General features: G+C 35.8%; 1 protein-coding gene across 3 annotated transcripts in view; it reads right to left on the reverse strand.

Moving 5' to 3' along the window:
* Positions 1 to 27,114, reverse strand: part of LOC136812582 (nucleolar pre-ribosomal-associated protein 1-like) — a 34,841-nt gene extending 7,727 nt beyond the window's left edge. Inside the window, exons 1-17 of one of the 3 annotated variants that reach the window (XM_067069109.1) lie at positions 26,957 to 27,114; positions 26,355 to 26,491; positions 25,780 to 26,073; positions 25,250 to 25,346; positions 24,914 to 24,996; positions 22,178 to 22,374; positions 21,785 to 21,983; positions 9,495 to 9,638; positions 8,299 to 8,542; positions 5,587 to 5,816; positions 4,690 to 4,794; positions 3,661 to 3,871; positions 3,235 to 3,271; positions 2,838 to 2,887; positions 1,842 to 2,029; positions 1,506 to 1,542; positions 321 to 1,298 (exon numbers count right to left, since the gene is read on the reverse strand). In XM_067069109.1, coding sequence (XP_066925210.1) covers positions 321 to 1,298; positions 1,506 to 1,542; positions 1,842 to 2,029; positions 2,838 to 2,887; positions 3,235 to 3,271; positions 3,661 to 3,871; positions 4,690 to 4,794; positions 5,587 to 5,816; positions 8,299 to 8,542; positions 9,495 to 9,638; positions 21,785 to 21,983; positions 22,178 to 22,374; positions 24,914 to 24,996; positions 25,250 to 25,346; positions 25,780 to 26,073; positions 26,355 to 26,491; positions 26,957 to 27,092 — 3,367 coding nt within the window. In that variant the 5' untranslated portion in view covers positions 27,093 to 27,114. Of the gene's footprint in view, positions 1 to 320; positions 1,299 to 1,505; positions 1,543 to 1,841; positions 2,030 to 2,837; positions 2,888 to 3,234; positions 3,272 to 3,660; positions 3,872 to 4,689; positions 4,795 to 5,586; positions 5,817 to 8,298; positions 8,543 to 9,494; positions 9,639 to 15,353; positions 15,401 to 17,423; positions 17,652 to 17,925; positions 19,369 to 21,784; positions 21,984 to 22,177; positions 22,375 to 24,913; positions 24,997 to 25,249; positions 25,347 to 25,779; positions 26,074 to 26,354; positions 26,492 to 26,956 lie in introns of those variants that run through there. The other 2 variants (XM_067069110.1, XM_067069111.1) reach the window with 2 other exon arrangements.
* Positions 27,115 to 27,313: the final 199 nt, after the last annotated feature.

A 27,313-nucleotide genomic window follows, 5' to 3' on the forward strand; every position in this document is an offset into this window, starting at 1 on the left:
TGAGAGTATCTTCAGGAAGAACTCTTAATGATTTTCTCTACCGTGTAGAAGATTTCTTCCGAGATACGAGTAATGTCACGTGTCAATTCTTAAAAACCAGGGGTTTTATTAAGGACCAGAAAACGGCCATTTTCGCCTGTGCAAGGCACGAAAGAAGTTACAATTTGCCGGTCTTAAAATTTGGTTCACCACCTTATCAATACACTAGGTTTGCTAAGAATTCACTGGCCTAGAATCTAGAATTCGCTGGAGTGAATCTTTTTTATTCGCAAGCCTATCAAAAACCAAGCAAAACCCCTGGAAAACGTAACAATACTTACTAAAGTCTTCAGGCAAATCTTCGGCCACTGTCAATTTCAAAGTGATGTACAATAATGGGCTTAAAAGATCAATGGATTGTTCGTTAATAACAATATCGCTTTTCCCAATACATGCAATGAAAAGCTGACGAAATTGCAAGTTCGTTTTTAACAGAAGTTCCATGAAAGCTTGATGTTTAGTTGCCATTAGTTGTTGTAGGGAATCGGTATCATTGACCAATGCCATAGTTGGTGATAGAAAATACAATTTATAACATAATTCAACCAATAGCTGGTTTTGACCCTCAACAGCATACTTGAAAAGTTCTGTAATTTGTTTTTCATTCAAAATCTGCTTGAAACTCGTTGTCCTATTGGCTGGTAAAACATTCGAAATTCGAATCACTATTTCAATCGTCTCTGTTTTGAGATTGTTAAAACCAGTGGCGAATATCATTTCTACCAGAACTTTGAATACTTTGGTGACCGATTCTTCGTTGAGAGAAGGTACTATGGATTCCAATATCTCGATATTTTTGTCCTTAAGGTTATTGAGAATCTTATCCAACATGTCTGATAGGATTTGACCATCTTGGAGAACTGCCAGACAAGCTTTTAAAAGCCTCCTTGAGAAGATCTGCCATGATTCCGTGTTAGGACTGGATAATGTTTCGTTATAAAGCTTTACTAGGATAGACGAGAATTGTTGAGTACTTTCATTTTGCGTTGTTAAAACACTCTCAATTTGATCTGCAATTATTTCTAATACTTTTGAAAAGTTTTCCACACTCTTTGAAGGGACTTCAATGTAGAAAAGTATTTTGACAAGACAATAGAGAATATTGGATAGAGTGGTTTGATTAATGTTTATGAAAGTTTCGTCGTTGTCTATAGCTGATAAGAGGCTTTTGAGTTTCTTTTTGAATTCAGATTTGTTTGTTGTCTGTGAGGAGAGTTGGAGTGAATCCTGCATGAAGTCGACCAGGTTGTTTGATGAGTCTAAGGAAGAACAAAAAAATTGAAGCTTTATTCATTTTTATCGAATTTAGACTGGAAATAACCAGATTTTCTGCCATTTCAAGTTTTCAAAACAAGTTTGATAGTATGTGACCGAACCGTCCAAAGGGTTGAGCATTCTTTCGGCATTCTTCCTCATAAGAGGAATTTAGAATTTTCAAAAATGGGAATGTAATACATAAAAATTACCAGTTCTTGTATCTTCAGATGTAACGATGGTATTCAACTAGAAAAGAATAAAAGTTCAAGGATAAGCACATGTGTCCAGAAACACGAATATGTTCAGACGCTACATTTCCACACGCGTTGAGCGTGGTTGTTGTAAAATAATATGCCATCTTTTGGTTTCGAAAAAAAATATAACCAAAAAAGACCTTTGAAAACAGTAATAATTTTCAACAATAGGAGAATATGGGTTCTTGAGTCTGCGGTTAATATACTGAAATGAGATTCTTAAAGCGACGATTGATCTATCTTAAAAGTGTACAGTTAATGAGGTTACTGTTAATGGAATCAGAACAATACCTCATCAACAAAAGAGTCGTTCAATTTTAAACAATGCAGTAATTGTTTGGCGAAGGCCAGTAAATCTCCATATTTTTCATCGTCACATTCTTTGACAAGAAGCTTGGTGAACGGTAGAGGTGATTGCTGGCAAAACAGAATTTGTTTGCAAGCCAACTTCAAGAAGTCGTATGAGACATCAGTCGCAGCTGAAAGAATGAAGTTTAATAGAACATAAACCAAAACTGAAGAAGTCTTAAGGAGAAGTTTCAGGTCATCTGCATTACTAAAAGAAGTCTTGCGACCGCAGTCGGGGGGGGGGTGCTAAAGGTCCCTCTTTCCATAGCTATTTACCCGAAATGAGCAGAGGGCACTCATCCTCCCTGGATTGATCCACTGACCTTGGATCCTTCTCTTTAGCTGCTGAGCATTGAAACAGAGAGGCCGGGGTAGGTACCGACCCGGCTAGGGATTGAACAAAAGACCTTGAGCACCGGCAAATTTTTTTTCCGTCAGCGGACGCAGGCCTGATTTAGCGGCCGAAGACCTGAATCAACGGCCGACCACCTGATTTAGCAAGTCACCGGCCGAAGACCTGATAGATAAGTTAGGGTCTGTTAAATCAGCTCAAACCACTCGGCAAGGTGTCATTTGCAGAGGTCCAGTGGTTAGTGCAGTGGTATCGAAGACGAAAGATGGGTAGTTCGAGACGATTTATTGGAATTAATCTTTTAACTTAGTTTTTTTTCAATACTATTTCCCATCGAAACATCATATAAAAATTTTGAGATTTATAACGAATTTCCACAATTCATTTTCTTCAGGTCTTCGGCCGTTAAAAAATGTATTCAACCGCTGCATCAAGATCAAGTCTTCGGTTTTTAGTTCAGGTCTTCGACCGCTAAACCAGGTCTGCTACTGTACCTTCAGCATGTTCGGCAGTGAGACATTGAATAAGATCAAAACTAATAGTTTTTATATCTAAAATTTTGTAGTTCAAAACATATTTTTGCATACTTGTTTTTTTGAATATCCGAACCAAGATCATTGCAATCGGTGTAAATGGTCTAAAATGAAAAACGTGAATATGAGAAACGTTTAGAGTTAAAACGAAAACCAAGAAAAGCAATAAATTTCACCAAGCAAATAAGCTGAAATAACGTAGAACTTCGAATCTTTACCTCGAAGAAGAGAAACCTTGAGATGATGCCGAGGTAAATTTGTTTAAAACATTATCAAATTCAATGTTAGGGGATGCTAGGATAACCTTATTTACCGCTCAGCACCTCTCTTTGAATATTTTTCTATTTTCACATAAAAAAAAAGAATTGCAAAGATATCAAGATCTACAATTTGTAGACAGCCTGATGTAAAAAAGGTTTCAAGAAGAGTTAATAATAACATAGAGACTTACTTCTCCTCGCCCTCCTCAACATCCATATTTCTTGATTCTAAAAATGGTCAAAGATTTCAAGGTAATACAAGGGTAAAACTACAAAGGGCAATATAATAAGCTCATAATTCAGACCTCTATTATGCGAACCTTTTTGAAAATTTGAAGTAAAAATCACCCCTCCCTTAGACGGATATTCTGTTTTATCTCGACTCGGTTCCTTGAAGATAGAATTAAAGAGAGTCAGATTGATCGCTTCTCTCTCTCTATTAAAGGAATATATGTACTCTTCCTCATTCAAACCTTTTTATAATGTTTACTTTTTCTATGTCCTCATTTACGGAAAATCCTCTCAAGGTATTTGACTAGAATTTGAATCTCTCTGTAATCCGAACAAAATAAACATCCCGTTCGAGTTCGAAATGGGAGACTGCATGAAAATCAAACCTTTCAGAATATTGTCGACTTCTTGTTGGTGTTTATAAGGATCATTGAGTAGTTTGAATAAAGCGTTTGAGAAGAAGCGGTTGATCTCATTTTGACATTTCTTTCCTTTTTCTATTTCTTCTTCATCACCAGTTTTCATGGATAATAAAGTTGATATCCAAATGTCCACTTCGTCAGAATGGGTTTGTAGACATTCGATAGCGTTCAAAATCTATGGGAAGAACAGATAGAGAAAAGATTTACCATCAGTAGTTCATCATTAGTAAAAATGTTGATAATGTTACTAGATCAAATAGTGTAGTTGTAGAAGATGAAAAACCATTTCTCTAACCGGTGATTATATGAACTCAAAGCGATACCGTTTTACATTTTACTTGTACATGTTGTTGTAAATGTATAATTTGACCTTAAAGGTTTTGTTTTTAAATAATAGTGATATCGTTTGCTTACTCATCTATTTCAAGTCACAAGCTTTTTCACATTGGATTGACACGGATGTGGAGCAAGATTGGTCAGAAAGAGGAAAAGTGTAATAATAACAATAGGCAGACACTATCCTGATACGAAATATGTGTCTGATATGAAACGGGAACAGTTATGTAAAAACAAAATCCTTTAACAAAATAAGAGCCAATAATCCACACAATAGTATAGTACATACGAAGACTATAGATAGTTGCGAGCAAACCTTGATCATAGTAACTATCGTGTCTATTCCCCGAGGGTTCGTATGGTCTGACCAACACTGAGTATATATGGACAAAAATCAAAGCACTTGGGATTTTTAAAACAAAACTAGTTCGATCAGGATCTACTCCTTCGGATAGCGGAGATTCTCAACACTAAAGAGAAAAACGTCGATTGCTTTTTAATTTTCTATCTTAGTTTTTTGAGAGTAATCAAGACAAGTTTTCTGGAATCAAGATTAAAAAAACTAGCTAATTGAAGATCATAATTTCGGTGTAGCTGAATGAGTGCAATAACCCGTCCGTCAACAATTAGAGATTCCGCAATTCACACTAGCTATACCTTGAAAAGTAATTGTCTTCCTCTCTTAACTACGTCGTCATTTTGTTGGAATTTCACGATGATATCTAAGGTTAATTGAATCACGTTCACACCGCCGGGTAGTTTCTATAAGGTAAGAATAAAAAAATGCTGAAAATGATTTGACAACACGAGATTAGAGTGAAAGTTTCCTATTGAAATTTAACATGTTCGCTGCCAACTATGAGTATACTCGTAGCAAAAATGCCGAGCCATATCTTTCGATACTTTTTTATTGCATTTCTGAAATCTACGTAGCAAAAACACAGGGCCATATCTTTCTTTCTAAAATCGAAGTGAAATTTTGCGTCGAATGGTCCTACCTTTTCGTACTATGAAAACAGGAATCGGCGCGAAGACCGTAATGCGCATGCTTAGCTGAGACATGAAAACCGTGTATTTGAAGGCATTTGAAAAACTCAGACCACAAGAGCCTCTGAAAGTCCAACTTTCGATAAAATTTCAAGAGGTTAAATTTTCAATTTCTAAAAATGGTTCGGCATTGAACGTATCTATGTTGAGATTCAATCACCACAATTATTTCCGAGGGTAGGCGAACTTAAGAGGAAGTTGTTGTCTCTACTCTATAATCAAGTGCACAACAATTTTAGTTAGGAGTTTCGTGATCATTCGGTGTCTCTGGTTGAACTCTACACAATTTAGCTTCCAAATTTTTAAGTTTAATCGGTAATATCGGTAATCACGCCCTCCCTTTCAAAAAGGAAAATATAATTAGGAGTAGAGTATAAACAGGTTTGGGTTTACTACTAAAGGAGGTCGTGAAATCCAACTAGACCGAAAACCAGAAACATCAAAATAAAATAGTTAGGAGTCTAGATAGAAAGGTTTTTAATAAACATAAGCAACCAAAAAACAAACCTTTTCCAACCACATCCGTGTGTTATCACCGTCTTCAAGCAACATCACATCTAGCACTGTCTCTGCTATCCCATCATTACCCATAATGCTTTCCTCCAGAAGCAATTTACAAATATTGTAGCCTGACTCAGTGATGCAACTATTCTTAATTTGCTGGTAGTACGATAACATTTTGGTTGTCGAGAAGAGTAGGTTTAATCGCTCCTCTTCTGTGGCTTGGACGGCTTTATCTAAATGCGGAGAGGGAAATTATTATGAGGTGGATTCTTGTTTTCCTTAACATAATTGGCCCAGCGCTAGCGATAGGGCCTTTCATTTGCAACTTTCCGTCCTCGTCGTCCTTCCGCTGTCTGTCCGTCCGTTTTGGTAGAAACGGCGCTTATAACCAGTAACACACTTTTTAATTTTGCCGTCTGGAGAGGGAAAAGCTTGCTAAAGTCGGATACTGGCTATAAAAGATATATTTTCTGATTCCGCGCTCCTTCAAAACAATTTTCAAAACAAAACAAGATGGCGGTCGAAGCGAGGAGGTTGATTCATACTTTCTTGAACATTTTCTTTGCTTTAGTGGTCAAGAGACTTCAAACCAAAGAAATTTTGTAATGATTTTTCTTTATAAACCTTTTTCAACATTCTGTCATATCTTACAGTCTTTGCTCAAGTTTTAATAAAGTTTTATGAGTGAAAATTCTACCTAAAAATCACCTTCATTTGTTAGCTTCTTGAGTGCTTCTTGTTTTCAAAAAGATTTTATTTTTAGGAAATAATGGCTTCCGATATAGAAATAAATAAACTGAAATGCAGCTGATGTGTAAAATTGAATAAGATTGGAACTTTTTTCTTGATGCGACACAAGAAAACAGTCACTTCTGGATATGTCGCTGTTTTACCAAAGCAATTACAAACAGTCAGTGGTGGGACATGTGCGTGGTATGATTTTCAAACTCAACACATAATTATTACAAGTTAACTGATTCTGGAATTTGGTAATGGACACTAAAATGGAGCTCGTGTGTAAATTCGAACAAGATTGGAACTTTTTCCATGATGTTACGCGTGAAAATGGTTATTTCTGGTTCTGTCTCGTTTGACGATTGGTGGCTTGATTTTTCAAACTCGACACAGAATTATTTCAAGTAAGCTGATTATGGAATTAAGTTATTGGAGACTAAAATGCAGCTCAATGTGTAAATTTGAACAAGATTGGGACTTTTTCATGATTCTACGTATATTAAATAAAATGGTCTTTTCCAAAAATGGTCTCGACTGCGGTCGAGCAATGATGATGATGTGAAATAAAATGGCCATTTCTGTTCTGGATCTGTCGCATTAAACGATTGGTGGCTTGATTTTTCAAACTCGACTCACATAATTATTTATTGTTTAAAAAGTATAAACTGATTCTGGAATTTGTTAATGGACACGAAAATGCAGCTCATGGGTAAATTTGAACTATATTGAAACATTTTTCATGGTTGCAACGCACGCATGAACAGTGAAAATGATCATTTCTGGATCTGTCACATTAAACTGTTAACTCACATTAACCACATGAATTTTATTGGCCTGGATATGCAGACTGTAAACTATTTCACCGTCTAGTTTTTTAAAGATTATTTTTCTGGTTTACAGTCTGGTCCAACTAACATGCCTGCATGGATATTTCTCCCTGCATATGTGAGTGCACCTAATTGGTTAAAAAGCGCCCACTCACTATATATTTGCGGGTATTTTTTATATTTTTCTATGGGCGCGCATAATTTATGGAAATTTTCCACCTAGGACATTTTTATTAAAACCCCCCGCCGCTTATTAAGTTTTGAGATTTTTTCCAACCCTCCCCCCGCTTATTCCAAACCCCCCCCCCCCGCTATTAGGTACCCGAGAGTATTCAACCGTGAACCTGCGCCTGTAGACCCGGTTGGAATGGAGACCATTCAAGAGAAGTACCGCGGTGACTTTGAAAATATTTTTCCTGTCTTTGATCAACATGGTCATACATTTGCTGTTTTGCACGCTCGTTTTCAACACGTTACTTTTCGCTGGGCCTTCACGCCCAACGGGCTTCTTGTTTCCAATTAAATCATTCACCAACGCAAATATATATCGTAACATGTATGGTAAAACTGGTAACGAGAATGAACGACTTACATGCTTTTATGGATTAATAAATTAAGGAGTGGGGCCAAGTGTAAAAGGCGTCACCACCACAATTCCCACTCTTTCCAAGGTTTTATACAGTTCATAGATAGCCGAGTTGGCTGTCCGTACACCCCGTGAGACAGTCAAAAGACTGTCTAAAAGTCCTAGATTACTAGGCAATCAACTCTATCCATCGAACCTCTAGGTAGTCTGTACCCTAATCTGTGTAGCCATTCAAGAAAAACAAAAACAATTTTCCAAGACTAATTGTACTGAGCGGAAGGCGAGTATCCTGATTTCAGTCATGTAAGTATGACAAGGCTGCACTCGAGGAAAAATTCAGAAATACCAAGTTCCGCACTGGAAGAACGCACCTGATAAATTTTGGTCCGGACAAGGTGCACCTATACCTCGGAAATTCACGCAAATAATTGCTAAAATTAGCTGCACTTGAGAAAAAAATAGCTGAACTCTGCACTACTTAAGGTTAAAAAAGCATCTGAAAACCTCAAATTGATTTCATTGTTGAGCTGAATTTTGATTGTTAGCAGGGTACTTAGCTTTACATACCTTCCAATACTGGTGTTTTTTCATTGGCTGTTTCTTCTTTTCCGTTCTTCCTTAGGATCAAGTTTTGTCTGAGCGTCACAAAATGGTTGACTTCTGGTAGTTCGTGCAACAAATTGTTCTTTGTCGAATCCAAAACATCTTCACTACATTTGTGTTGGGTAAGTAGTTGTTTCATGTCCATGCAACGTTTCAAGATGATATCCAGCAAATCGAGGATTGCCATTTGGACTTTGACATGTTTACTCTGGAATGGGTTGATAACAAATGTTCGATAACAAAATGTTCATAATTGAAGACCTTTTTTAAAAAAAGTATTTTTTGAAGACCCAATAAATTTGAAAGACTAAGTACGGCTTTAAGATCTATTAAAATCAGTAATTTCTGAAATTTGAAGCTTAGATTGTTTTTAATTTTTTGATATTATGTTCTATAAGAGAAGCTTGCAATACAGGGACAAATTACGCTTAACAAAATTATGGTGAATGGGTTAATTCGTCCATTTCGGTGCAATTTGGTGAAATTCTATCAACATTTTCGCCTTTTTTTAGAAATCGCAAATTCGACGAAAATTAGATTGCAAAAAAGTTTCTATATCAAAAGTTATGGCTCCTTGAAGAACTAACGGTATTTTGACTCCTCTACTACGATACTTGTTGTCGGCAGCGAACGTGTTAAGTCGATTCAAAACATTTCAAAATTGGGCTATAGTCAATTTTAACGAATAACCAATTCATGACGGCAGGAAAAATTGCAGTGAATGAAAAAGCGACGAATCTTTCAGGCAATTTCTCCCCTTCAGCCAGGTAAGCGAATTTCAGTGCAGAACGCAGGTGGTAGTTGGGAGCGGTCACTTTATGTTTTATATTTTATGAATAGACAAAACATACAATCGCTTTATGTATGTCTATGTTGCTGAACATCATTTAAAAGAATGCTTCCTAACCTTAACAGTGTGACCGAATTCAAAAATTAGAAAAAAATTTCGAATCTAGAAAAAAAGTACACATTTTACTTCAAGCTTCATGCCTTACGGTAACCATCAGCCGTACAAATGAAATATTTCTTAAATCTCTTTATGTCTATTAGCCTATACTAGACGTCTCCCGCGTTTTTTTTACACAATTAAAACGAGATGAAAAATCCCAGTTTTTAGTGAGGTGCTCGCTACATTTCTATAGATTTCAAAAACGTTTTACCTTAAGCGCAGTGATCATGTGTGATTTCTTGATGGTCGGTGGAATAATCAACTTCAACCAGAAATTGAAATCATTGGTAAGGCTGGCGGGGGTAGTGGTTTCCGATTCGTTGATGTTTGATATCAGTGGAATCTTCTTCCAAAGCTGGTGAAATAAGGAAAAAAAAACATTTTTCAAGTAAACATCGGTCTGAGTTATAGTTACTCTGTACCAGAGTGTATCTCAAGTTTTTCGCTTCTACGGCAATGAATTTTGAAATTACACTGGGTCTGTGTACAGACAAGATCACAGTGTGTACCCCCCATAGATTCAGGGGGAGGGGGTTGAGCATTTTTCAAATAAAAAAAAAAGTCGGGGTTGGGTTGATGAGAAATTAAGGGTGGGGTAGCCTTATGTAGGCGGGGGTGACATTTTTCAGGTGGGGTTGTCAATTTTTCTTTATTTCTTCTGCCTTTTTCAATCATTTCTACACATACTAAAGAAAAATTGAAAAAAAAAGTCAAAAAATGCTGCGGTAATAAAGATACTAAAACAAGTTCCGTTATCAAATACACAAATACAGTCTTTTTAAGTTTGAAATTCTGTCAGATGGAGAAAGAAAGTCGGATTTTGTCCAAACCATGCATGATAACCTTTGAAATTTTTCAAAGGGAAATTGTTTAGTGTGTATGAATAAAAATAAAGCTTAATGAATTAAGTATGACCAGTTCTTTTTGAACCATCCATAGTATGTTGTCACATCATTATTGATTATTTGGAAATATCTTAATCAAATCATAAGGAGATCCATATTTACATTAACTACGAAGAAACACAGGTAAAATTTTAGTCTAGCAAGCTAGACGACTAATTCCTACATAGTAGAAATAAAGCAAAAAGTAATAAAAAGAACAATTTTAGTTTATACAAACTAAATCCCGTATTATTATTATTAGTATTGGTATTATTAATATTACACGCATTATAAACGACTCCAGTCTAGTATAATTTCTAAATATTGTTAAAAGAAAAGCGCGTTATTTAATACTACTGTATTTCCAGAATAAATTAAAAAGGTTATAAGAAAAACAAGCAACATGCTGAATGGACCTACCTAATGATTAACATCAGATGAAAATAAGAAAAAAGTGACAATAATTGTACAAAAATTCAGAATGGAAAAAAAAAGCTTGTGTGTTGAATAATGTAAAATGGTAAAAAGGAATGTCCCCAAATACGAAAATCACTTAAACCATTCAGACCCAAAAAACCTTTTAAGCTGTTTTTGGCCCAAATTTGCCCAAAAAAATTTTCCTTAAAAATCTGACACCGTCACATTTTGGGCATTGTCATTTTGCATCATTGTGCAAAAAATCAGAAAAAAATTATGAGTCAACATTGAGAAAAGCTATATTTTCTTATTTGGTTAAAGGGAATTTCCCCAAAATACGAAAATCCGTCTTTTAAGGCAAATAAGAATTTTCCAGGAAAAAAAACTTCAGCCATTCTTTAGAGAATCTTGCCCTCCATCTTTGTACAAAAAATCAGAAAAAAGTAATGACAGGATTTTGCACAAAGTTCAAAAAACCCTATTTTTAGGTAGTTTTTGGCCCAAATTTGCCCAAATATTTTTTGTCGAAAATCGGGCTCCGTCACATTTTAGGCATTGCCATTTTGCATCATTGTGCAAAAAATCAGAAAAAAATAACGAGTCAACTTTGAGAAAAGCTATATTTTCTTATTTGGTTAAAGGGAATTTCCCCAAAATACGAAAATCTGTTTTTTAAGGCGAATAAGAATTTTCCGGGAAAAACCACTTCAGCCATTCTTTAGAGAATCTTGCCCTCCATCTTTGTACAAAAATTCGGAAAAAATTAATGACAGGATTTTGCACAAAGTCCAAAAAACCCTATTTTTAGGCAGTTTTTGGCCCAAATTTGCCAAAATATATTTTTTTTCGAAAATCGGGCTCCGACACATTTTAGGCATTGCCATCTTGCATCATTGTGCAAAAAATCAGAAAAAAATAACGAGTCAACATTGAGAAAAGCTATATTTTCTTATTTGGTTAAAGGGAATTTCCCCCAAAATACGAAAATCCCTTTTTTAAGGCGAATAAGAAATTTCCGGGAAAAACCACTTCAGCCATTCTTTAGAGAATCTTGCCCTCCATCTTTGTACAAAAAATCAGAAAAAAGTAATGACAGGATTTTGCACAAAGTCCAAAAAACCCTATTTTTAGGTAGTTTTTGGCCCAAATTTGCCCAAATAAATTTTTTCTCAAAAATCGGGCTCCGTCACGTTCTGGGCATTGCCATTTTGCATCATTGTGCAAAAAATCAGAAAAAACTAATGAGCCAATCCTGAGAAAAGCTGGTAACAGACGGACGGACGAACGAACGGACGGACATGGGTTAATTTATAGAACCTCCACCGGGGCACCCGGAGGTAGGTCCAATAATTCAAACAATTCTCAAAATAAAGATAAAAAATTTCAAAATTGTTTTTTTCTTCAAAAATGCAGTGCTCACAGTGCTCTGAATTATCTTTCCAACTGTATGACTATGTAATCTATCAAAATTGAAAATTTCTTTAAAAAGATAAGTTTAAAACAAAAATATTAATGCACATAAAGCAAATTGACATGAACGATATTTTAAGAAAATTCAAAAAAAATTAGAAAAAATGAAAATTACTACCGAAAAAAATAAAATAAAAATGGTATCATTTTAAAATCGGAAAACAAAATTAAATCAAAAGAAAATACCATTTCTAGTTTCCAAACAGAAAAAAAGTTAGTTCTCTATAAAGTAGAGTATCAAAAGAATTTTGACGGACAAAAATATTTCTTTTCGATATATTATCGCGTTTGAAAAAATGTTTATCATTCAAAATGGCGCGTGGTATCCCCATTTAAATCATGATTAGAGTTGCGGAAAATGTTTACTTTTTCAAAAATTAGAGTCAAACTCACAAGTCTACTTGACATCATAGAATATTGATTTTAATATATTACCATAACATAAAATATAATAGCACCATAAATATATAGTGAAAATATGTAATATCTGAAAAGTATTGATATATACCTAGTAATCTGATCCTCTGGCGAAATATTGTCATAGCTCAGGGTGCTTGATTATTAACATAATCGATGAAAGAATTCACCTCGCTGTTTCGAAGGATTGTGGAATATTGGACACTGGGTTTAATGCACTTGAAACCATTCAATTTTTGATGGAGGCGCGGTATAACATACATGAAATTATAAGAATCGTCTTCATGAGGGTTTATAATGAACACTCCGTCGCTGGTCATTTGACTGTCTGGTGGTAAAACGGTCAAACCAAGGATACAGATTAGGTGTATAGCTGCTCCAAGATAGTGTAAGGAACCTTTCCCAAGGATTTTTACATATTCTAATGGTGTAGAGTTCTTAAGATTGTCAAAGACCAAGTCTTTTCCCTCATACATTAAGTCATTTTCCAGATACACAAGATGTAGCAATCCTTTCACTGAAGAATTTCCATTGAAATCAAGGTTTAAGATATTTCCTACGATAAATGAATCCGGAATCTTGATTCTCAAGTCGAAATGCTTTATAAATCTATAAACAATGCGAAGGTCAGAAGGGTGGTGGCTGTTATAGATTTCTACATGTGTAACGTTAGGGAAAATTTCACTTTTTTTGTCTGGTGTCTCTGTCAACAGTACATTCATGGTTATTAAGTACATCAAACATTCGCTTGATCGACCATTAACGATGAAGCATGTGCCATTGATAAAATCATTAATCACCGTCTCGGGCACTTGGATGAATTGTATTTGCAACAAGTTGATCAATCTTTCGGCTTTATCCAGGAATTTTCTTGGCAGTTTAACAACGCAAACTTTGACAGGACTTAAACCAAAGTCTATTGGATTTAAACCGATCCCTTTATCCAAGAAAAAAATAGATTCAATACAGTTCAAAAAATCTGGATTGCTAGCATCAATCAAAAGGATGTCATTATAAATTACATTCTCGGGTAGCTGCAATTTAAGCCCATTATGTTTCATTAAAAATAAAACATTTTCCTTCTCGTTGACGTTTAACTGGCACCCTATTTCAACCGTATTGAAGGTGCATTTCAACTTGAAATAGCGCACCATATGTAGAAACCCAGCACATTGTGCAAACGTAGTGTTAATTATAAGGCGGTCAGCGCCCATCATACAAGGTGGTATAACAAGCGTAAGACACAACTGGTCCACAACAAAGCGAGCATTTCTCAAATCTATACCAGAAAGGCGACTTCGGATTAAGACACTCGAGAAAGGGCATTCGATTTTAATTTTCGCCTCATAAAAATTGGTCATGAATTCTTGGCATTCTGGGAAAGTTGCATCAATGACCAGTGCGTGTGGTCCAATCATGCATTTGGGAATTTCGATTGCATTCCGAGATGTATATCTGCGAAAAGTCCAAGATTTAAAAGGCTGTAGTAGCAGTCTTTTCAGTAAGCTTGATTTTGCTGTATGGACTTCGGCTAAGCGATTAAAAAATTTAATAAACAATGCATTTTCGTTTTCTCTGAGTAATCGAAGAATACCGAAAATAACGGGTGAGCAGCTCGAAAGTTCACGATTAGTGAGGTACGGTCCGATCCCTTTGGTAACACACAGGTAAAGGCTTGTTAGGAATTCCTGAAGAACGAGGTGCTTAAACTGGTACACCGGCTCATCTAGATTCCCACGACTATATTTGACAATCAGGCCGGTCTGTTCAAGGTGGATGGGACAGTTCAAGCTCTCAATATCTTTTTCGGTGAAAACGACTTGATTGTTCATGTAAGTCTTAACAGATAGTGTCATCAAAGAATAAACGCACTCAAATATAAAGTCATTTTCAAGAAGCTCGATCAAGGTTTTATTACGGTTTCCCGTCTCAAAGTCATACATGTGATTACGCAAGAAGACGAGACACCCGTACATGTATAATTCCGTGAACGTATTCAGCGGTTTTTTGATCAAATTCTCACTGTATACGTTAGAGATGACCCAAATAAAGATCGGGACATTAGACATGATTTTCAAGTTGTCCGAGGTTCGGATTGCGTCTCTTACTCTATTCGCCTTCTCCTGGTTGCCACGAAAGAATTTTTCGATGTATTCGTCGACTCGTGTTTCATTGAATCCGCAAACTTCCACTGTTTTGATGTTTGCTGTTTTCCTTTCGGCCTGTAAGACGCTTCTCTTGATAAAATCGCAAGCTTTCGGTCGACCACAAGCGATACTCTTGTGACCTTTCAATGTAGAGCCGTGAACGTTAATCAAGTTGAAAATGGTTTGGAAAGGTGTCATCGAAGCATTATAAGCGACTTCCTCCGATTCATATACACCCTGAAGTTCATCGAGCCCATCGACGATGATTAAGATACGATCAGCAATCAGTGAAAGGTCTTTCAAAGATACGATTTCAAAAATTTCCGGGTATTTTTTCTTAAAAAGGTCTTCGATTGACACGATATTTTCATGCAATCGATTGATTTCTCGACACGAAAATAAAAACACAAAGTCTAGCGGAATTTTTAAATTCAGCTCCCGTTTAGCCCATCTCAATGCAAACATTTCTAGCATGGTCGTTTTACCCATACCCCCAACCCCGCGCACGAAAACAATTTCGTCGTTCTGTTGAACGAGATTTTCAAGTTCGATGCTATCTTTATCTAAATGACGGTGCTCAATCAGGGCGTGACGGTCCGAGTTAGTGTCAAGTTCTTCATCAATTTGGTCGGCTTTAAGGACAGCCAGTTCAGTGTAAAGATCATTGCTATTATGACACTTTGTTGCGTCATGGCTACTACCAACTAGTGATTGGTTTGCAAGAGAACTGATCACCTCCTCGGCGTATTGACAACGGAGCTTCAGTGATGCCAATTTAATATCTAAAAGAGCGAAGAAATTTATTCATTCAAGGTGTTTAAAAAAAGTGTACAAGTTTGAAGTGAGGCTGTGAGAAAACTAAAAATGTTACAAATCTAAACTTTTCACCATCAGAAATTGGAAAGGCTAACTTAAATTTTGAGCTATCATATTTTAAGTTTGCTTCACGTGTTCAAAAGCTATGAAGAATATTCGAAAAAATTCTCTTTCGAAAAACGGTCATTTTTTGGGAACCAAAAATTTGAGTGGACTACACGTTTTTTTAATTTTAAGAAACACACTTTTAAGAAACACGAGGCTCAGAATGCCTAAAATCTAAGAAACATCCAAGGAAACATGCTGAGGCTGAGAATGAGAAAATAACATTTTTTAATTCGGTTTCTTTTAAGAACCTTCCAATTCAGCCTTCCACGAGGCTGATTATGTCAAAAAGTTTAGAAACATGTAAGCAACATTTAAGGCTCGAAAGGCTGATTTCTTAAGAAACAATGAGGCTGCTTGATAAAACTAGTTTCTTATAAAAAAACAATTTGTAATGCAAAAATATTCGAATTAGCGAGAGTTGACTGTATTTCTAAAATGGGTGTAAAATATTAACTCATACAGTTCGATTTCCAAGGAAAATCGGATTTTATTGAATATAAGGGAGCGTGTCGAATAGAAGAGCATCGTTTATGAGTTTCTTGTTTGACGCATATTGAATATTACAACATCGAATAAGAGAGCATCAACTGTATATAAACCCTCAAGTGCACTTAAACGCACGTAGGCGTAACTATTTAACAAGTGAGTACTAGGCCTCAAAGAAATTTTCCCTCGCGTACTTGTCCAGACAAAAAAATAAAACTCTAAATTTTCGGAGTGTAAGGGTCAAATTTCATCCACATTTATCAAATTTTCAAGAGGCCTACGTCATAAATCTTTGTAAAAGTGAGAGGAAAACCAGCTTCCTCGATCGAGTATAAGGGTCAAATTTCATCCACATTTACCAAATTTTCAAGAGGCCTACGTCATAGATCTTTGTAAAAAGGATAAGATGATAACACAGAGAGCGTTTTTAATGAAAAAATATTCGTAGGAACACATCACTCAAAACCTGAAATGAAACTGAGCCTATGAGATTTTAGAAATAACTGAACTTCAACCCTATTTTTATCAAGGGGTGTTTTCTACCCCTGGCGTTCTTTTGCTAATAGCTCTCTTTAAAAAATCTAGCCCGGGGGCTACTTATAGCGGCGTAATTTGGCAGACTCCAAACAGAAAGCCATGTTCAATAGACCAATTTCTTCAAAATTTTGGAGGTATTTTCATGTTTTTTTTATAGTTTCATAAGACTTCGATGACGATGGATTTTAGCATATATTTTACTGTTATGTTGTTTTCTTATAATTTTTGAAAACGAAAGTGAAAAAATTCAAAATGACGAAATCCTCTAGTCTACTTCACTTGACTCAGCGCCATCACAATCATCAAAAAGCAAAGTTCAGTCAAAAGTAGACTCTAGTCTAAAAAAAATCTTGACACTGTGATGACGTCACCACAAAAACCATCATTATTTAAAAAAAGTTACTCATTTTCAACATTTTAAAAGTCAATTTTTTGGTGCACTCTTTTTTTATAAGAACAATTTTATAAGAACAATCAGGCTCCAAATCGCTAGTCAAAGTAGAAAAAAATGGGTATAAAGCCTAAAATACTACAATTTTTCCCTATAAATAGGAACAGGATAAGAACAATTTGAGGCTCAAAGTGCAAAAAAAAATAATAAGAACAGCTGAGCCAATTTTCAAGTCCATAGCCACTCTAGATCAAAAGTTACAGAAGAGTTTTGGAAAACACCTCTTTCTGAGAATTGGAACCCACCTAAAGCCTAGTATGAATATGGTTAAGCTGAAAATAACAATATCACGGACATATTTCATTCTGAGTAAGGATACTTTAGCTTTTAAAGTATCCTTGGTAAGAGAAAATTAAAGAGAACGGGTAAATTGACGGGTAAATTGACGGGTTCTGTAATACGCTTACCTTCAGTAATAAGAGTTTTCTTGAGAACATTTTCGACGATGTCAGTTCGACCCAATCTTTCCAAATGAAAACTGATGTGACGCCAAGGTATATCTTTTAGAATTTCAAAAAGAGGGGTTTCCTCTGCACATTGTTCCATGCCAAGTCTGAAAAGTAGTTGCTTCTTTTGCAGTCCGATTTCCGCTGAAATGATTTCAATGGCACCATCAAGACAATATCCTCCTGTCACTGAACGTGTAAAAAATCGAATAATTATAGGTTGAAGTTGACGAGTGAGTCTAACAAAGAAAAAGGTTCCAAAACGCACGATTCGAATTAATAAAAAATAATTACTTGCGTTTTCAGTAAACAAATCTTTTAGTGAATTTAGACAAAGAATTTGAAATTTCATTGATTGAAAAGCAAATGACTTTACACAATTAGTACAACCCGTACCACACATATTCTTTCATATTAAAATTTTGTGAGAATAGTTTGATAAATTTAAGGAGCTTCAACATACCGTTGATATGATTTCCGTTAAAATTATCTTTGATGAAATTGAATTCCTTCTCCAGACGGTCCACCATTTCAACGAACTTCGACTCATCTTCTGAAAGTCTCTCGGTTAACACATTGAGTTGACTGTCGTGGGCGGTAAGTTGGTTGTCGTTAGCCGTGAATTGGTTATCATGGGCGGTAAGTCGGTTATCGTAAGCGGTAAAATGGTCGTCGTGGGCGGTAAGTTGGTTTTCATGGGCGGTAAGTCGGTTATCGTAGGTGATAAAATGGTCGTCATGGGCGGTAAGTTGGTTGGCATGGGCGGTAAGCTTGCTATCGTAGGCGGTAATTTGGTTGTCATGAGCGGTAAGTTGGTTGTCATGGGCGGTAAGTTTGTTGTCTTGGGTGGTAAGTTGGTTGTCATGAGCGGTAAGTTGGTTGTCATGAGCGGTAAGTTGGTTGTCATGGACGGTAAGTTGGTTGTCATGAGCGGTAAGATGGGCATCATCGGCGGTAAGTTTGTTGTCTTGGGCGGTAAGTTGGTTGTCATGGGCGGTAAGTTTGTTGTCTTGGGCGGTAAGTTGGTCGTCATGGGCGGTAAGTTGGTTGTCATGAGCGGTAAGTTGGTTATCATGGACGGTAAGTTGGTCGTCATGAGCGGTAAGATGGGCATCATCGGCGGTAAGTTTGTTGTCTTGGGTGGTAAGTTGATGGTCATGGTCGGTAAGTCGAGTGCCGTGGGCAGCAAGTTGGATCTCATGGGAGGCAAGTTGAGTGTCATGAGCGGCTTGCTTCCCGATAATCTTTTTGGAGAAGAATTTTAAAGATTTAAATACAGTTCTGTTGCGTACATCCAAAGTCATTGTTTTCAGTCTATTTGTATCGTAAGTGACAAACCACAGACCATGAATAATATTAACGCCTTCAGCCCACCGTTTATTGAAATCGTTCAAAGTGATACTTTTTGGATCATCGTGTAGTAAGTCGTTTCTCCATTTGCGAGCACGTAAAACGAAAGCCGCTAAACTTGTATCGGTAGATAATGGATCTTTTTTCCAACCTCTGCTGGGCGGAGGTAGGTTTGTGAACTCGATAATTAAAAAGATGATTAAAGTAACATCAAAGGTTGAACTATCGGTTTGCGTACTTCCGGTAGGTAGTAAAAGTTCAACTTGGTCCTTGTTGAGAACTCTTTTAGATTGTAATTGGTAGATTCTATTTTGGTGTTTACGTAGCTCAGCGTTGAGAAGGGTTGGGTTGGATGGGAGGCCAACATAGTCGGTTCGATTGTAGTGATTATGAAGGGTGTTGAGCAGCGATTCTTTTAGTGGTTCATGCAGTAAGGTGGCTAATCGAAGCCAATACTCAATCTCTTGGATAGCATTTGCTATGGAAATGTACGTAGACATGTCTCCTGTTTGAAATTCACATTTTTCGTTTTTACATCTAGTACTTAATCTAAAAAGCGAGGCTATAAGTAAGTAAGTCCACGACCACAGTCGGAGGCGACCCGAAGGTTCCTCTTTCAATAGCTATCTATCCGAAGGAAGGGGAAGGGGCCACTCTTTATTCCTGGATTGCTCCACTTACCCTTGCTCCTGCTCTTAGTTGCTGAGCATCAAGCAGAGACGCATCAAGTACCATTTTGGAAATCTTTAGTATGACCCGGCTAGGGGTTGAACACACAACCTTGCGCACCGTAGCCGGATGCTCGACCACTGCACTACGGTCGATTCATTGCGAGTTTATGAAATCCTATACTCTTGACTTTTTATGAGACAAATACAAACAATGCATAGGAATATTGCACTTTTTAGCCAATTCACCCCTGCTAAATCAAGGGGCTAGTACTAAATTTTCTTATGGGAAAGAAAATAAAAATTGAAGAAAACTTCCTCATTCAATTTTATCTGCACAAAATAAAACTCTTAAAACTTCAATTAACGATCAGTAACATCACACCGCCCTTCCTAAAGCCAAACTCTCCCTAGAAATTTATATTTTTAACAAATTAAAAAAAAAACACAATTTGAGGTCACCAGGCAGCTTTAGTTGATAAAACCCATGGGCGACCCGATAATAGAAAATTTCGAATTTGACCTCCTGATATGCCTTAAAATGTCACTATTTCAGACTGAATTTTACCCACGTGATTTCCTTATTGACGATAAAAGGTAATTTTCCCCAAAGTCAAAAAAAAACCCATGTTAGACACTTTTTGGCCCAAATCTGCCCAAAAAATATTTTTTCGAAAATCAGGCTGCATCTGAAATTAAATATTACCATTTTATATCACTAGAAAAGTATTGTTCTCGGATATAGGTAATGAAACAAATAATACCATTGAACTCTCAAAGCTTTCACTTTTCACAAAAATGAGAGTAGAGTATCAAATCTATGGGAAAAAAAGTAGTTGTTTATACGATTTTTCAGCTTTAAACTCCGAATTGAAATACTACAAAGTATGCGTAACTATAAAAAAACTCCGTACATCGCTTTTAGCAACAACAAAAAATTCCGTTTTCAGCTAAAAGTAACCAAGACGAATATACCATTTAACTCTCGAAGTTTTCTCTTCAGTACTTTGTCTTATGACTTGCATAAAGATAATCACAAAAAAAAAACAAAGTTTGGTGTAGAGTTTCTTCGACAAAATCAACAAAATGACTTTTTGATTGTCGATAAGGTTTTCCCCAATTAACGATTCTAAGACCATGTTCAGACGTTACGGTTTCGTATTGCTCCGGTATGGTATTTGTTTCAGAGTGGTATAAAACCTGATAAAACCGTAACGTCTGAACATGGTCTAAACATCCTTCAGTGTATTCTCTCTCCATGGAAAAATCCTTGCTGAGCGTCAACCCCTCTGCCATTGGGGGAGGGGTTACAAACGAAAACGACATTGTCATTTTACAGTCTATTGATTCTGTTTGTTTTCACTTGTGTCTATCATCTTGAATTAACCATTATAGTCAATAGAATAAATAGAAATGTGATTTTCCCAAAAAACGATAATAAATCAACAAATATTTTATACGGCTATTTTTTGCCTCGGACCTAAAACTGGGCTGACCCTATGACCTATAAGATAGATACACGTCATTAGATTGATTTTTAAACGGATTCAGCGAATGTTTCTGATAGAGCAAGAATTTTCTTCTTCAAATCACACTTTAAAAATTTGATAGGGTGTTTTGGTCAGTTGACAACTACATAATACTTAGTTTAGCCAGACAAATATTGAACTGTTACTGTCTACACTTTTCCAGTAAATAGGGCATCGCAATGCTCTATTTTATCAAATAAGTCGTTTGGAAGGCTGTCAGCATCCTTGAAGCCAGAATTTATTTTGCTATAAGGGATGCAAAAAAGCCATAAAAATTGCGCCCGCTTAGCAATTTTTGCAGAGAAAGTTATTTTGAGATGGGGCTTAAAACGTTTTTTATAAGAACATACTATATGGCCGAAACTGTCACTGTCTACACTTTTCCAGTAAATAGGGCATCGCAATACTCTATTTTACCAGATAAGTCGTTTGGTAGGCTGTCAGCATCCTTGAAGCCAAAATTTATTATGTTACAGTATAAGGGATCAAAAATCACGTCCGCTTAACAATTTTTGCAGAGAAAGTTATTTTGAAATGGGGCTTAAAACATTTTTTATAAGAACATACTATATGGCCGAAATATTAAAAACAAGTTAAGAACATTTTATAAGGTATTACGGACTACTCTAAAACACCTGATTTCATAGGAAAACGGACCAAAATACTAACAAAGAATATGTTAAGAGCATTTTTTAGGCATAAAACTCAAAAAGTTAAGAACATCCGAAGGCTTGAAAATTTTTGGATGTTCTTTTATAAAAGATAAAACGTGTACCTCAGTGATAAATTTCATGTTTGAGAACCATGATTCCGATGGTCTGACTTCCATTTGAAGGTTCAGGTTACTCATGAATGGTACAATGAGATCTTTGCTCTTCTCCAAAATATTGACAGCAAGATCTCCCAGTGATTGATTGGAGAGCAGGGATGCTTTGATGTACTGCAGGTACTTCAACAGGACGGGATTCAACAGTCTGGAAAAAATTAAAACGGACAAAATAAATCAACTCGAAGATGATAGCGAAAGGGTGAATTATTCGTCATGACAAATTTGTTAGATTACCTCGAACAAATGTAAAACAACGATCGTATAAGATGTTTTCTTTTGATTTATAAGCAGCTTATTAGTTACAAATGACGTATTATGTAAAAAAAAACTTTCACTAACTTTGTGATGGATTCATTTTCTTTGGGAAAGAAACAGATGCCACATTTGGTGTCAGTGGTCAGAACAGTGATGATGGAGAGGGCAGCTTGTCGGATATCCGGGACGGGGTTTTTCACCAGCGTCGTTAGTTTGCTCATCACTGATGCATTGAAGAAGACCAGTTTCGTTTTCTTCATAATCTTCTCATCTTCCACCACCTAATAAAATGAGAAGGAAATTGTTGTCCGTCTACAGTCGACCCTCTCTAATTCGATCTTCAAGGGAAGTATGGATTTTATTCGAATTACAGAGAGTATTTTACACTACTTTCCAGCTGAGGGGGACCAAGATTCAAATAGTAGAGGTTCGAATTTAGAGAGAGTTCACTGTAGTAGTATTACATAACTTCAAATTCTTTGAGCCCCCCTCATGTATCAGCTTCCGTGAAAAAAAATTCGATGTAAAGAAATTGCCGCAATTCGTGATACTTTTTGCTCCGGCCTAGGAGCCTTTAATTCTCTCTCGTCCGACGACGACGACGACGGTCAAGACATTTTTTGTTTGTTTATCTAATCCGATGATCTATTCCGATTTAATAAAAACGGATTATCTGATTCCAATAATACTGTGATTTGATTGGCCGAAAGTATTTAAGAAAAAGATGGCTGCCGAAAGTGGACTAGCTGACTGTGTAGCAAATACTGGCAAATCTCAGTGAAAATTGATCATTTTCATCATTATTCATGGTGTTTTGGAAATGATTTATGAGAAGTTTGATGCATACTGGCTCTCTAACAATGAATGTGGAAAGACTTTGGAGAAATTTTGGCCATGAATCGTCAGCTGATCGAGTGCTTAAATCTTGCATATGGCTAACAAAACCATAAAATTCTGTTGGTAACTTGACAATGAAACTTTCAAACACACATCCGTTCGAATTTAAAAGAGAATACTAAAATTACAACATTACAGTGAAAATTTGAAAACGATCTGAGTAGTTTTTGTGGTGTTATGTTTATGGCTGAAAATGTCCTGTTTTGTATTCATCATTGCTTGTTGACTGGCGACCGTTCCTTTTGATTTTTCAAACCCGACACAGATTTTTTACAAACATACCACTATGAGAATTCAGTAAAGGATACTAAAACACAATTCCTGTGAAAATTTGAATAAGATTGGAGAAATTTTCGCAGTGTTAAGGCTGAAAATGATCGTTTTTGGACTTTGTCGTAATTTCATCGCGGCTTACGACCGTTCCTTTTGATTTTTCAAACCCGACACAGATTTTTTACAAACATATCGTTACGAGAATTCAGTAAAGGATACTAAAACACAATTCCTTTGAAAATTTGAATAAGATTGGAGTAATTTTTGCAGTGTTAAGGCTGAAAATGATCGTTTTTGGACTTTGTCGTAATTTCATCGCGGCTTACGACCGTTCCTTTGGATTTTTCAAACCCGACACAGATTTTTTACAAACATACCACTATGAGAATTCAGTAAAGGATACTAAAACACAATTCCTGTGAAAATTTTAACAAGATTGGAGAAATTTTCACAGTGTTATGGCTGAAAATGATCGTTTTTGGACTTTGTCGTAATTTCATCGCAGCTGGCGACCGTTCCTTTTGATTTTTCAAACCCGACACAGGTTTTTTACAAACATATCGTTACGAGAATCCAGTAAAGGATACTAAAACACAATTCCTTTGAAAATTTGAACAAGATTGGAGAAATTTTCGCAGTGTTAAGGCTGAAAATGATCGTTTTTGGACTTTGTCGTAATTTCATCGCGGCTTACGACCGTTCCTTTTGATTTTTCAAACCCGACACAGATTTTTTACAAACATACCACTATGAGAATTCAGTAAAGGATACTAAAACACAATTCCTGTGTAAATTTGAATAAGATCGGAGAAATTTTCACAGTGTTATAACTGAAAATTATATTTTTTGGACTTTGTCATAATTTCATTGGCTGGGGCGACCATTCCTTTTGAAGATTTTTCAAACCCGAAACAGGTTTTTTCCAAATATACCACTATTTATTACATATACACTATTGTACCATTTTATTTGGTTTATCCTACTCTTTTCCAAGTATTATCCCAACAGAATAAATAATGCTTAGCTCAAAGCCATGATCTCTAATTTAGGCTATTTTTCTCCCCAAAATTTTATCCGGACAATCAAATCAATGGCGCGTCATGGCTTCGCTATTGGCAAGTTTAGAAAAAAATTAATTTACAGTATAAGAACTTGGAAATATTGACTTCTAAAATGTTTATCTCCTTTAGCTCCAATTTTAAACTTTTTAGTCGAGGATGAGTGGGCGGGGGTGGGGTTAGTTCTTTAGGCAAGAAAGTGCATGTGTAATCACTTAGAAGAGCTAAACTTCCAGCTGGTTTATTTATTTGTTAAGATTATTTCTTATACTCGCTCTGCAATAGAATTATTACTTTGCTTTCTGATCTGCTCTGATTAGTAGTTTGTGGGCAACATTCTAACACAACTAACTCAACAAGCTCATCTTTCACATCTTTTAATCTCTTAAGCCGGAGCTTCCAGCGCAGCTGGTTTATTATCATTAATTTACAGGTTATGGCTATCTACCATAAGAAAAAAGTTGATTCCCAGAAAATTTACTCCCCCTAGCTCCACCAAAAAGGTTTCACCCTACCCAAACTTTATCTTCGAGATCTAGCTTCCTTTAATAGAGACGAACTATGGCTATGGGTTTGCCGGAGTGTTTCTTACCTTCGATTGAAGTGTTTGGATAACAGCAAGAATGGAATCCACCGAATCTTGATGTAAATCGTTCAAAATAAGTGCTCCAAGACCTTTAATGAAAAGTAACGAAATGTAATGAAAAGAAAAAATATAATTTATTACTCTGATCTAGCGATCTATAAGAAATCTGTAATTCTCAAGTAGGAGCTTAACTTTGAAAAGAAGAGCGAAAGTGACGCAACCTATCGAATGAAATATACTGACTTTCTTTTTAGTACAGAAAAATTTATCGTTTAAAAGTTTAAACAAAACTTACAAAACTCATACTACCAAGAAACAAGCGAATGATATAAAAAATCGAACCTTTCTCTTCGAGTAATTTGATAATGATTGTGATATCTCCAAAAGCAAAAAAGGCAAGACAAAATCTCAAGAAACATGTTCTAACGTCTGGTTTGACCTGAAAATAATGAAGTAAAAATAACTTATGATCTAAAATTCAATTTTTTCAATTTCGAAATTCTTTTTTGACAATCGAGTGTTCCTTTTGGGCATTTCTATATCAGATAGCATTATACAGATCAAGATTCTTGTAGGTATGAAAAGGTTTCTCGACATTACAAACTTAAATTAGCGATGGAAACTCGCTGGAAAAGGGTATGTTATGGAGCACTGGCCAAGCCTAATTAAAGAAGATCTAACCAGGGTCTAAGACCTTTTTCATAACTCCTGCGTCAGTTAAAAAAAAGGTTAAAAATAAAAAGGACAGCTCGTAGTGTTGAGTTGTTTATTTCTCTCTGTTGTTGAGTTTTAATAATTTTTAAAGTTTTTGACTCTTATTAACACGACTATAACTCAGTATAGTTTGGATTGTAATTGTGAATGCATTATACCTTTCTATTCCTTCTATGCGAAGCTGCTCGAAAACCTTTCAAGCTGAAATCGAAAGTCAGTGCGATATCTCTGAGTAGCTGAGAATCCTGCGCAATCATGTACGTCATCAGTTTCAAAGCAGCTTTGGTGAGAGAATCTTTGGAAGCCGTGGAGAGAGATGAATATAAAAGTTTCATGTGATTCTGTATGATTTTGTTGATCAGAAAGATGGCGGATGAATGCATGAGTCGATCATCTTTGTTTTGAGAGGTTACTGATAGTATGCCCTCGAATGCTTCCCAGATGAGTTCAAGCTAAAATAAACAAATTTTTCTCAATCATTCTGCTTTTTATAAACTAAGAGTTTGATATAAAATTTAGCTCCTTATTAAGGTTCAAAAACATGATTTCTTTATAAAATATATTGATATAATAGTGTATTTGGTGGAAAAGTTTTTGCCAAAAGTATAATATACTAGCTCAATAGCTGAAGAAATTCTTTAGAGGAGAAAATCAATCAGAGATGAAATACTAATGAGATGCTCGTAATTTTTGAAATTGAAATTTTAAATATCAAATGACTTAAAATGCTTACCTTTTCTGGTTCTGGACGCCCAACAACTTCAAACAGAGCAAACAAGTCTTTGCATTCAGGGGAATTCTTAAGGTACATGGAAACAAATGTATGGTTAACATCCTCTTTGTGACACTGTTTCGCAAACTCCTTTAATCCTGAAATCATAAACCAATATTTCAATGATAATAAGATTTTCAAAATATACAAATGAATTCGGAAATCTTCAGCAAAAACAAGTAAGATTTTTATATCCCTTGAATATTTTTTTTATCACACATTTTTATAAGTTTTCAGAATATCTTTTAGTTAGGAAGTAGTCAAAAAGGCTATCTACTTGGGGGAGGATGGAGTCAGGTCGTGGTACAAACAACTTTTCAAGGGTATAGGGAGAGATTTTCCTATCTATTGTCATAACACGTGCTTTAGGATTGAGTGACGTAATAAATAGTTTTTAAAACTAATCAAAACATCGTTTAGACGTATTCTTGATGTGTTCTTGATAGCCTGTATTGATGAACTTCTTTTTCTTATTTTGGAGAAATCTTCTGTAACGTTGAGAGTGAACCAGAAGCAGGCTAATAGGAGAAGCCAATGGACCAAGAAGAAGGCATAAAATGTACCTGGTAAGGTATTTTGGTCTTCTTTCAGTCTTTCTATCAATGAAGCAACTAAATTTGTCACATCTGAGGTAGATTCTGTTTTGCTTTTCTTATCAATCGTTTCTACACCATTTGTATCTTCATTTCTTCGTTTCATTTTTATGCAATTTTTCTTTTTTTTCTCTAGTATAAATATGAAGATGAATAACAATGGATCGGTAAAAGAAGAAAAGATTTAAAATGATTTATTCTCAATAACCTCCTCCAAAGATGAACGACATAATCGTTTCTTTTAGGGAACCTTATAGTGCTGTATAGAGGAGGTATGTTTTGTTAAGTTACCTAAATTTCCCCCATTATGCATTTGTATTGTGTTGT

This window comes from Clytia hemisphaerica, unplaced genomic scaffold (assembly GCF_902728285.1).
Source record: "Clytia hemisphaerica strain Z4C2 unplaced genomic scaffold, Clytia hemisphaerica genome assembly, whole genome shotgun sequence".
Taxonomy (NCBI): Eukaryota; Metazoa; Cnidaria; class Hydrozoa; order Leptothecata; family Clytiidae; genus Clytia; species Clytia hemisphaerica.